General features: G+C 39.9%; 1 protein-coding gene across 1 annotated transcript in view; it reads right to left on the reverse strand.

Annotated features, from left to right (window-relative positions):
- Nucleotides 1-4,621: 4,621 nt before the first annotated feature.
- fhip1b (FHF complex subunit HOOK interacting protein 1B) overlaps nt 4,622-12,698 on the reverse strand; it is a 28,530-nt gene continuing 20,453 nt past the window's right edge. Inside the window, exons 9-12 of the mRNA XM_084954851.1 lie at nt 11,218-12,606; nt 10,630-10,808; nt 9,882-10,044; nt 4,622-9,390 (exon numbers count right to left, since the gene is read on the reverse strand). Coding sequence (XP_084810977.1) covers nt 9,086-9,390; nt 9,882-10,044; nt 10,630-10,808; nt 11,218-12,606 — 2,036 coding nt within the window. The 3' untranslated portion in view covers nt 4,622-9,085. The remainder of the gene's footprint in view (nt 9,391-9,881; nt 10,045-10,629; nt 10,809-11,217; nt 12,607-12,698) is intronic.

Below are 12,698 nucleotides of genomic sequence, written 5' to 3' on the forward strand. Positions count from 1 at the left end.
GATAACCACGGGGAGCCATCACAAAATCAACAGAAGCACTTATGCAGGGTAAACATAAAGAAATTTATATCCCACCTTTCTATCAGATGTGGAAACAACTTGAGATACTTAACAACAGTCACAATTCAACAAGTAGCTTCAACAAGATATTCTACTTCAAACTTTCTCCTCAAAATATTTTGAAGTGTACTTTTGACTTTAAGCTTATGAAGCATAAAATAGACAGTGACTGTTGTTTTTAGGCCTATTTAATGTTACAGTAAAAGTAAATTACTGTGCTATACTGCATGTTCTGTTCAGTGAGATCATGTATATTATTGAAAATAAGGACAATAATTTAAAGTAGTTTATTGCATTACCCACAATATGTCAAATGTTCAATTATGATAATACTTCAGAAGTCACCTAAATTCTATTCAGTACAAAATAAATACAAAGTATTTTTAGCTACAGCTAGGAAACTAGCTTTAGCTTGATACGAGCACCGTAATACCCTACTTAATGTGAGTTACGTGCAGTTTTATTTCAAACCTCACTCCATATCTCACTATGGGAAGTGCCTCTTGGTGAGAGCGATTGAGTACCGGGTAATATTTCCAGAGAACTACAGTTACTCTAGTAACCAAATGCTTCATTTGGGGACAGGTAGTAGTTTAACATTGGTGGGAAAAATTAATTACCATAGCAAAGGTCATAGAAGTGAATGAAGCTCGTCTTTACTAGTTATGGGCAATCTAACGTCCTATAACTTCCTTTTACCTAAACTGAAGCCGAGCTCCCAAAAGTTGTACACAAATCATAAGTAAAGCAAGCTCTATGGTTCTGCTTTTGTTTGGGTATGTAGAGAAAAGGATTTGGGGTATTCAACCAACACAGATCCACAAAAAACAGTCGAGAGAAATATATTTATTGCTGACTGCATTTATTTTACTTTTTGTATTAGCCTGTGGCATTTGTATCAGCTGTACGAATTAAGTATTTAAGTAACAAGTCTGCTGTCTGCAGTTTACATTTTTTAATATTAACAATTAAAAATAATGAAATCCACAGCACTTACAATTTGTTACTTTAATACTTCAAAACATTGTTAGCAGCAAAACGAATCACTGAACCCAAACTTTTACCTGGACATAGTCCTTCAAAAACAAGCAATGAATGTTTCCACCATCATTGCCAGTAACATTATCTATGTTGGGGATAAGTGACAGGAGGAACTGTGGTAGTCCCATCTCTGGTAGGACTGGCACAAGTCGCCAAAGGTTGTGCTCACATTACCAAAGTAAATTATAGATGAGGGAGTCCAGTTGCTCATGTTTTGAATGTCAGGCCATGTAAGGAAAAGTCAATAGGAAACCTTGTAGTATTATTAAAATAACAAAAACATAAAAACAAAATTAAAAACTGAACTTTACATGTAATCAAAGGATTCATGATATGTCAAAAAAGTAAATAAATAATGAAAATTAACACCCACACTTTCAAATAAAATAAACTAACAAAACATTGCAATTGTACTAGAAAATAGGTACATGAAATACATTTGTAGGGGAAGAAAAAACAAAACATCAAACCCTGCAACCACGTCTTACCTGTAGTCAGGTACCGGCTCTGCTCCACTGCTCCACTCTTCTCTACTACATCCCTGTACTCCTCATACAATCAGCCTCCAGCCCTCCCTCTGTGCCATTTTCCCTCTTGTTTGCTGTTGCTAGGACACAGCCAAGCCAACTCCAGTTCCCTCTTTGTGCAGACTTCAAATTGTGTGGATCCACATTTGACATTCGTCTTGGTGTTCAAACTGTGTACTTTATACTTTACTTGAACCGAAGATGTGTGTTTTAGAAAATGCAGCGAGTCAGAGTAAATCTATTAACTCAAACCATACAGTACGTTGCTTCAGGGACCACCACATATTTATGTCATGTAGCTTTTATGATGAAAACCCATGGAAGTTTTAAAGCTATCATTAATGCTAGAGATTTACTTAACTATCTACATGAAACATTGATTTCTAGGGTCAGTGAGTCCCCACCCCCCGAAACATGAGCCATTTATATTCTCTGTGGTGATTGGGGACAAATATTATTATTAGTTGATCAATCAAGTTCAAACACTGTGCTGTAATGTCTCCAAATGTCTTTTCTGACCAGTGGAAGAAGGCTAACCTAGCACAGGGACAACACAGTGAAACACATCTCTACATACACACCAGTTAACCCGACAGTCATGTCTTTGGACTGTGGGAGGAAGCCCGATTACCCAGAGTTGTCCACATGGGCACAGGAAGAACATGACCAGGAGGTTCAAACCAGGAACCACCTTACTGTGAGATAACAGTGTTATATACAGTCATTCAAGTTAATTCAAATTCAACTCACATTCCTGAAATTCACATTTTTACTTTAGTTATTCAAGAAATTCAGATATAAATTCTTCAAAGTTAGGGCTGCGTGGTACATTTATATAGTGACGACTGCAGAATGCTCATTTTGTCTGACCAGAAGGGCAAATCCAATATATCTAAATTTTACAAAGAGAGAAAGCAAAAATCCTTAGATTAAAGCAGGAACACAGAATGCTTTTCTTCATTTCTATCCCATATTTTATAATTGTGTAATAAAAACATTATTGTTAGAACTTGTTAGAAGTCTATCGCAAATCATTTATAATAACTCAACTAACAGAGCTCTAAACACTACCAGCAGTGCAGGTATGACTTTGACACAGAGATATCCAATCTTAAAACATATAGTTAAAAAATAAACAGTATTTGTGCAGTGTGAAAATGCCTGCTAGTCATTAGGTGGCTCGGTCTCAATGTATCCCGACAGAATTTTAAGGAAATGCCAAATAGTTACTTACTTTAGCTAATTTTTAACTTGTGTAGTTTTTCCTCATGAAAAAATGACTGTTGGTGTTACTGGTTGAAACACCACAGGAACATTGGATGAGCAAAAAAAGGACAATTAGAACCAATGTTCTAAAAACATTCACACAGATGAACAGGAAATGCAGTGAGTAAAATGGCCATTTTAGGCAAATAATTAGTCTGAGTCAGCCTGAAAAACAAAAGTTTCCATCACATTTTTTGTTAAGCTGCAGGGGGCTTCTGGTAGCTGCCTCCTCCTTTCACCAAATTACAATACTGTGCAAAAGTCTTGAGTCACCCTTCAGTTCTTTATATTGTGCTTCCAAAGAAGTCAGCGTTTGTTGCAGTTTTTATGTTCACACCATTATCGTACCTGACAATTTTTAGAGGAGCGCATTTTTTTTCTTTGTGTTTGTTTTTTTTTTTTTTATTATAAAGTCACTGACCTATGATTAATTCACGCTTAACTCAAGGGATGAACCACTGCTGTGTCTTCTCATAACAGACAATGAACCAATTTTAAATTGTATCTTTAGGCAATTTTTTCCTGGCAGCTTGTCACAAAACATCATTTGTTCCCATTTTTACAAAAAATAAAAAAAATAAAAATGCCAGAAACACAGTTTGACAGCCATTAATTAGTATTTTGAATCAACATGGTCCTTTCCAAAGACCTACTAGATAAAAAATTGGGAAATCTTGCCATAGTGTGCAGTGTGTCCTTAAAAAAAAAATGTAAGAAAACAGAGCATGTGGGGGTCAAAAGAAGAAGTGTCAAGCCTGGAAACTATCTGCAGATGAACAGTAAATTTGGGGGGGGGGGGGGGGCACATTAAAAAAAAAAAAAAAAAAAAAAGGTAAAAACCTAACATAGGACCTAAGAGCTACATCTGGCCCTTCAGTTGATCCACTTACTAAGCATTCATCGGGTTTGGTGGAGCGATGAATCTCAATGTCAAATCTTTCGTTTAAATCGTCATCAATATGTACAGAGGAGGTCAGGAGGTCGGCAGACAGTGAGTTTCTACAGCTGTCTAAAACACACTGGAGGCTCGGTCATTGGTTTGGGGCTCCATCTGAGCCAGTGGTGTTGGAGATCTTGTCAGAATAGATGAATTATAAACACAGAACAGTACTGATTTTGATCCAATGTTAACAGCTTTCCAAATAGCATCATTTTCAGCTTGATCCCAAACACACTGCCAGTGCAGAAAAACATATCTAAGAAAAAAGAAAGAAAAAGAATTGTACAAATGGGTTTTTCCTCATCTACTATATGTACGTTTCAATAAATCGTTGCCCCCATTTCCCTTACAAAAGATAAAGAAAAGAGGGGTGGCTTGAGACTTTTGCAGAGTAGAGTGCCATACCAAGGCATCTGATATTTCATTCTACTTTTATGACATGAATGTCTCATCTCACACAATTTTTATTTTAAGGGGTTGTCTGTCTCAGGCACAGTATGCCCATGAATTCATCTGCATGTTTCCACAAGTACGGATGGATTTTAAAAGGACAGGAAGTGATGTTACTTTGTATGTTTATAGTTTTTGAACTCCTTACTCAAGCAGAAAGATGAGCTGGTGCTCACAAGTACTGGGTGCTGCCTCTTCTGGAGCACGAGCCAACATCTTATATGATTCAACAGGAGTATGAGAAAACGAGGATATTTTTAAACTGAAAATCTCCTGTGGTGGAGTCCCTTTTCCAAGACGTTCAAAGAAACCCAAAGAAAAGACACCAGGACAAGTGTTGTATTGCTAGGCAAAAAAAATTTATAAATTAATAAAAACATTCCCTTTGTAGTGTTCTTCTGACAGCTTTTCCCACTTTGCAAGTTGTGTCTTCTTTTTCTCTAATGATTTCAAAATATAGAAAAATATTTCTGACAACATTCATCATGACATGATTTTCAGATGATTTTCATCCTGTTGCGTTAATCATTTCACATACGTCTCCCACTTGCTTATCGTTGTTTTTTTGTTTATATATATATATATAAACAGTATTTACACATCAAAATCAATCCATACCATCTCTCAGCTTCAACCCAGAGACACCAGAGCATGTTTTGCATAGATCACAGAGTGGAAAATGTCAGAGGTGAAAGGTCAAAGCCTTTGAAAGAAACAAGATCATAACAAAAGATATCAATATCAAACATGGCACAGATTGGACATTTTGAAGCGGCAAATGAGTCCTTGAGATGTTTACTGTCCCACCCCTCCACTTTCTCCAGGTGGCGCTGCAGCTCGCAATGTAAAAACAGGAGTGGCAGTTCAACATTTTGGATTGCTGTTTGTGTTCACAAAAAAAAAAAAAAACCCCAAAAGACATTACACGCTCAAAATTAAGCAAAAACACAGGAAAATTTTCAAAGAACAATTTTAGTGAAATTTATTTTAAAAGTTATTTTTTACTTAATTGTCAGATCAATTTTAGTGTTCAAGAAAATGTTTAAAACACAGCAGAAAAAAAGAAAGTAAAAACAAACAAAAACTGCCAAACATAATCTTACGGAGCTTAGCTTTGGGTTTACAACAACTCCTTTTTTTATTTGTCAGTTAACAGAGTCTGAAAACAACAATAGCAGGCCAAGGAAGCAGGTTTGGAGTCTGAGCAGAGCTGAGACGCTGCAGCTCACACTGGCTGAGATGCTCGTTCATAAAGAGCTCACACGTTTTGGAAGGCCATCGTTCATTGTGCTAAACAAATTAAGCAGGAACTTTTTTTTTCAGATTTGTTACAGCATGATTACTCCGTGGCCACTAGAGGAACAAAAACATGTTGTGCATCCAGCCGTGGTAGCTGCTGAAAGCAGAAAGCGTCAAAATCAATTTCCCAAAATCAAAAAGAATAAGAGAAAAAAAAAAAGGCCTGTGCCCCCATCCATGACCCCTGTTATGTGAACGATTGGAGTGCTCATGTATATATATATTTTTTTTTCTTTAAAAACCAGCAGAGTATGAAAAGCAACTTCCATAAAGCTAAATCCATCACAGTCACCATGAAGCCTTGATTATATTTGCCAGACTCCCTTTCATTTATCTGTGTGCAACGTGTGTTTTTTCATATAATCACTGTTCTAAATTAACTTCTGCTTACAGTCTTTCAAGGAAGACGTCAAAGGCCCTGGTAGGAAATAATCCCCTTATAAAAACGCCACATTACAAACTTCATCACATTGGTTTTTGTATACTTACAAATGAACTAAAAAAGATCAAATAAAATTAAAAGATTAACCTTGAGTACAGACTGCAATCCCTAATTAGACAAATTTATTAATGTTCTTACTGAGAAGCTCCCTTTTCGTTAATTAGGCTGAGCCTTAAAAATTTAAAATCATTAAAAAACAAAAACTCTAACTGGCACCGTTTTGTGGGCTTGAAACGTTGACTAAAGAAGCGCGATTCGTGGATAAGGTTCATTACAGTGTTCAGACCGTGCACCATCAAACTGTCTACGATTGCTTAAACAGACATTGTGAGTTTCAGGTATCAGCGATTGTCTTTGGTGTACCATGAACACAAATGACTAACTGTGACTGGAAGTGACATTAAGAAACAGAGCAAGTACCATCAATCTTTATCAGAGCTGTTTGTAAAAAATAGTTTTGTTAGAAAACACAATCTTGAGTGTAAAAGACATGGAACCTGATGAGGAATGAGGCCCTCTGTTCTCGGTTTTTTGTTTCCTCTCCCTCGCTCTTCAGATCACACATGTACAGCAGACTGGGTGATACGCGGATGGACGGATGGCAGTGTGTAAAGTACAAGAGAGATTTCTCTACCCAGAGCAAACATTCAGCGTGAAACCTCGCTGTCATTGCCGAGCTCTGCAGGTGCACGACTCACTAACCACTAAACCCTACTGCATGGAAGCTAATTTAAGCTCAGTACTATTGCACAAACCAAACACTACTTAACTGTTAGTTTATCATAAAACCTCGCCTTATCTGACATGCAGAAACTATTTACCTATTAATAAAAAACCAGAAACAAACTATGGGTCATTACGAAATGCATCTAAGAAATTCTGTAGAAAAGTGACTCACAGCCGGGACGAAATCCCACACGTACGAGCACGACGAACACGGCTATGGCTTCGACGAGCTGAGGACGTCTCAGCTTGTTGCAGAAGGTGAAAGTGGTGTAATTGGAAAGAAATGTTAGACGTTTTGCAGGGTGGCAGGCAGTTTCTCTACTGCTAAGAGTTGAGAGAGAATGGCTAGTATGTGCAAATATGTTACTTGGAAAGCTGGGTCACAGGTAGATGATTTAACAAAGCACTCCTAAGAATAATGCACATTTTTACAGTTTTTACAGTTTCTGGCAACATTACAGAAAACTGCTACAGATATTACAGAGCTGTAAAATGACTACTTACCATTTTATAAAAAAACAAAACAAAACAAAAAAAACCCCAAAAACAAATTAGCAACACATTACAAAGGAAAACAGTGAATATCAAGTCTTGGCAAAAGCTTTTAACACTGTGTGGCTGCAACTTCATTCAACCTCAAAACACAATAAATTAAAGAAAAGCTGATCACAACTTGCATCAGCACCTCCACGTGCACATTTATACTTGGTACCCAATGAAATAAAAAGATAGAGTAGCTATTTCACCATTAAAATGGGTGTTAGTGTTTAAAAAAAAAAAAGTAGCAGCATATTATTTTCCCAGATGTCCTGTGTGTTCGGTTTGGCCTGTCTCACCAAGAAAACAAAATCTTTTTCAAGAAAAGTCATGAACGCCTCATGAGATTCTGGTTCATCAAATTCAAAATAAGGGAAATAATGCCAACGCACAGGTGGAACTAAAAAAAAATGTAAAAATCTCGCAGAATTTCGGGTCTTTCAAAAGCACTAAATGACACACAAAGGACCCGACACGTACAAGGAAGAGGATTAGGGTCACTGGGGTAAAAAAAAGTGGGCACGTCTTTTTTTTTCTTCTTTTCCAGAATTCTGAGAAAAAAAATTTATTTGACTTTAATCTCGGGATTCTGACTTTTTTCTCAGAATTCTGAGATTAAAGTCAGAATTATGGGAAAAAAGTAATTCTAATGAAAAAGTCTGAAAATTCTGGAAAATAAGAAGGAAAAAAAAAAAAAAGTGCCCACTTTTTTCCCCAGTGGCCCTGATCCTCTTCCGTATACAAGAGTGCCATCTTCGTGATTCCTCCGCTTAATTTTTTTATTTTTATTTTTTTAAAATGGCGAACAGTGAATGGTTAGCTAATGGCCTGAACAGTTGGCGTCACCTTTTTGGAAAGGAGTGATTCATTCAAATAAACTCTCATACACAATGGCAGACACATCTGCTCCCACATGTTGCTGATATGTCTATAAAATGGTGCAAATTCAGAAGACAAATGTTTAAAACGTTAAAAGAAAAAGGCAATAATTACCCAAGTTTCTCAGTACAATTATGGTAGTCGTGCTGATTCACAGGAGACAAAGTGGCGCTCTCCCACACGGAGGTTTTTCCAGTTTTCATCTCATTCAGTGATGACTAGCATTTAGTGCAGCCTTTTTAAAATAAACCTAAAAAAGCTCCCATGTTTTTTGGGAACGCTTCTGTTTTTTAAAGTGAACTTTTTCTCTTAGTCCGTCCTTGACAAAAGCTCTGATGAAAGCAAACATGAGCCAGCTGCACGGAGATGACCAAACTGATGGGATTACTTTGTAAGTGGCTGACTCACACATGCTTTCAATCTTTTCCTGCCAAACTATTTTTGGTGTTTTTTTCTGTTGTTGTTGAAGAGGAAACCTTTGTGCCAGCCTGAAAGCACCCTTTCAAAACAAAAGATAACAAGTATTGACTAGCACCAATATGTGCACCTACTTCTTTAATCTGTGGCTTTACTGTGTCGTATTATACCATGAAATGGTATGTGTATATACAAGCTCCCGAATCTCAAGTATTTACCGAGATTTTCTGTGTACAGGATGTGAATATAATACACGATATGCACAATATCATAAGTGTACAGATGAGGAAAATGATTCCAGTCCTATAGGTATCCTATAATAATTTTAGTAATAAAAAATCCCAGTTTTCCTCTTTTGTCTGCTTTGTTGCAGACGATCCATTTCAGTGACAGAAAAGTCTCACGTGTGTCCTGATGGGAGAATCCTATATCAATTTCTTCTTTGTGTACAGCCTAAATCAACAGACGTGAAGCTAAGTTTGAGGAGTCTGAGTTTACCTTCTACTCCTCTGCTTCCTGGCTGTGAGGGAAGGGCAAAGAGACGGCGTGCTCCTGCGTGAGGGCAGCCAGCTCCTTGAGGAACTCGCAGAAGATAACGGCGCAGTAGACGGCGTTCTTTACTCGCAGCGCTTCAGCTTGCTTCTCAAGGCCAGACGTACCTCCGCTGCCCCGGAACAGAGCGCTGTGCAGTGATTGGCCGCCATCCCGTACGTGTGCGAGGGCGAGCTGAGCGGCGTGCCGAGCCCGTGTTGGACTGTTTGTGTGACGAAGAATCAGGTCTCCGAGAGATGGCTTTCGACTCTTCACTGGAAGGGAAGGGCACGGTTTCACAACAGGGAAATAAAACTGTGACGCGAGACTACTCTGAAATCTCTGTGATTTCCCGGCGTTTTCAAAGATAGAAAAGAAGTCACCAAGTGGGCCTATAGTTCTGATTATCTCCTTTAATGTGGAGTTTGGTAACAAATCACTGCACAACAAAAAACCAAAAACCCTCAAAAACCTCTAAACCTGAAGCAAATCTGTTAGGTATGTTTGTTTTTTTACAAAGTACTAAGGGTAAGATGTTACGGCACCAATAAATTGCTTCTTCTGCTTTCTAACAGTTTTGTCTTTTTTTTAAATTTATCCTAAATTTTTCCAATTCAAATGTACTTTTATTGGAATTTCGTAGTGTCTTTGTTAATTGGTTTTTGGTAAATTATCTGTGATCAACACTTCTCACTAAATTTATGACCAAAGTCATCAAAGCCACGCCTGTATGTGTAAATGTAGCTCTTCCTATTTCTATACTCACCAAGGGAATCAGAGCGGCGCAAAGTAGGAACTGCTGCCGGCGAGTCGCTCCAGTCCACTTTGCTTCGGGCCACCAAGTACTGCTGGGCTTTCCTCAGCATGGCAGGAAAGTCCTCGTGAGATGCGGCAAATGCCTCGATGCGGTTCTTCACAGAACCTAAAACCTGAGGAGAGTTGTGGAAACAAACTTTTAAACTTTTTGATCACCTTTGCTTGATGTTGTTAACCCCTCTCTCAGGCTTGTCATCCCCTCAAGACTAAAATTCACATGAACTTAACAATTTCAGTTTTATAAAAGGAACAGAGTCTATTGCCTTCAATAAAAGCGACACTGAGTGTGAAGTTTGAGAAAAATCCACGAAGTCACTAAAACTGAAACTGTTGAACTTTCTGTGAATGTGCTCGCTGGGTGTGGATGGATCACTCGACTGAAACTGCAGTTATATTTATTCATTTATTGTATTTTTTTATGTCCACTGCAGCAGTGAATTCAAGTATCTGAAAATAAAGAAAATGAATGTGGAAAGAAACTGGATGCAAATATCACTGTGGGCCTGATGCTTTTGGAACCAGAGCGTGCACAGAAGTAAGGTGGGCTGGAAGTGGACAACTATGCCTAAAGGCAGACACCCAAAAACTGCAATCCTTTCAAAGACAAAGAAACTATTCACTTTCTCTACTATTTTCAGAACAAGGGGAAAGAGGGCACCAAAAACCATTATAAACAACTTCTGCATAGTGCAGCGTACCTGGATTAGTGACTTGACACTGGGCTGGAAGACCATGTTGGTGTTGAGCAGGAAGGAGCGTAGGAGGGGCTGAGGATAGCAGGCCAGCTGGGCCACAATGCCAGTGAGCAGGATGTTGACGTATAACGAGTTTTGGAGCATGTTCTCCAGCTTGGCAAACAGAACTGTCATGAATGGACCTGCACGGAGGAAGAGCGGTGGATCATTGAATAGAAAGATAGAATGCTCAACTCTTGTCAGCAGGGAAAGAGTAACTGCTTCTCAGAAGTGGGTTTTAACTGCTTGTGATTATATGGTTACAAATCCTTTCACCATCCTTTAAATATAGTCAAGAAGAGTTCCTAAGTTTGAGGAATTGATACAGCAGATAGAAATGTTGCTGATTAAAAAGGTGGTAATTACACCATCAACCACATAACTTCAACAGCTGTGCTGTTAGCAATTATCAAAAGCAAGAGCTCAGTGATACAATTCCTGTTACACATCCAACCACTTATTTGATACAGCACTGTGAGCATGAAAATATGATGACAGCAATAGACGTATCCACAAACTGATGCAACAATGAAAGAAATCCGTGAGTCTCACCTGTGTATGGCTGGGAGACAGGTTGGTTCAGTGGTCTGGCAGGACTACAGATGCCCACTGCAGACCCGTCTGCCTTCACGTCACCTGTCAGCTTCCCCTCCAGTGCTGATGACAGCTGCTGTTCTTCTTCCTGGCACTCAGTGGACAGACTCTCTCTGGCGATTTCCTCCAGCTGACAGGCTGCTTTGCAGCGCTCTTTCACCCGGTCCTCCAGTTCTCTCAGCTCCTGTGTGAACGCCTCAATGCTAATGCCCTGACCGTTGGCATCGCCAGGCAGCTGTGGGTCTCCCGGCGCCTGCTCCAGCAGCTCCTCAATAAGACTCTCTACAGACTGCTGACTGGCTTCTGGAAGATCTGAGGATGCATCATGTGGGTTTAAGGTTTCACTTGACAGCAGTTTGGTATCAGATGCTGACTGGTTAATGGAGGTCTGAGTAAAAATCTTGCTAGGACAAAGAGATTGTGCATCACTGATGTCACTGTTGCTAAAAATAGACTTTGGGAGAGCAGTGCAGCTTTGCGAGGGGCAGTTAACAAGGGAACCATTTTGGTTGGCGTTTTCATCCAAATACTGCTGATCATCCAAGTCCCTCTTCACTTTCTTCACCTCCAGTCCTCTATCACGACTGTCTGAGCACCCGTCTCCCTGCACCATTGTTCCATTGTACATAGCCTGGTAGCTAACAGTGATGGCAGATGAGGGGATGTGAGGAGCTGGGGAGGAGATGGGATGAGAAGTGGATAAAGCGGTTGCTGAAGACGAAGAAGGTACGAGAGGAGGTACAGGCTTGGGAGGCAGCTCCTCTCTCTGAAGGCTGCGTTTCTTGGAGCGAGGCGTTAGGCTGATGCAGCTGTTTTTGCCAATCGTAACATCCCACTCTCCGCTGTCCCGCTCAGAGCTACTCCATTCAGACCGCGCTGCTGCCACAATGGCCGCCCTTTGCTGACCGGGAGAAGAGTTATGACTTCCTCCCTGCTGGAAAGAGAAGTGCTCAGGGAACATAGTCATTGGGACATTGGAGGTAGGGGGAAGTGGGGGTGGCGGGGCTGTGTTTGGGGATGGGTTTTCGCCATCATATGGTGCCGACCAGTCACGACAAGCCCAAGAGCAAAACTCAATGCTCCTCCGAGCGTCCTTAAGATACTCCAGATAACCTGAATCCCAGTCCAGACAATCTGTGTGGGTCTGCTGATGGTGCATCGGGCTGTCAGGAGACATCTGGTGGGAGCTCGAAGAACTGGACTGCAGTGGATCCATGCTAGAGGAGGTAGGAGCACCTCCACCTCCTGATCCACCTCCACTGCTCTGCTGTCTCATGAAGAAGGACAGGCGGGATGGAGTGCTGGGTCTGGGTGGGGCGGGAGACTCTGTGCTGGGACTATTCAGTACTGCAGGATGACAATATACGGGCAAACAGGAAAACCGTGAGTAGAGCCAGGATCTGCTATCCCAATTAATACAGACACTGTATGCAAACAAT

The sequence above is a fragment of the Perissodus microlepis genome, chromosome 16 (genome assembly GCF_051167445.1).
Source record: "Perissodus microlepis isolate ML-2025 ecotype Zambia chromosome 16, ASM5116744v1, whole genome shotgun sequence".
NCBI classification, from domain to species: Eukaryota; Metazoa; Chordata; class Actinopteri; order Cichliformes; family Cichlidae; genus Perissodus; species Perissodus microlepis.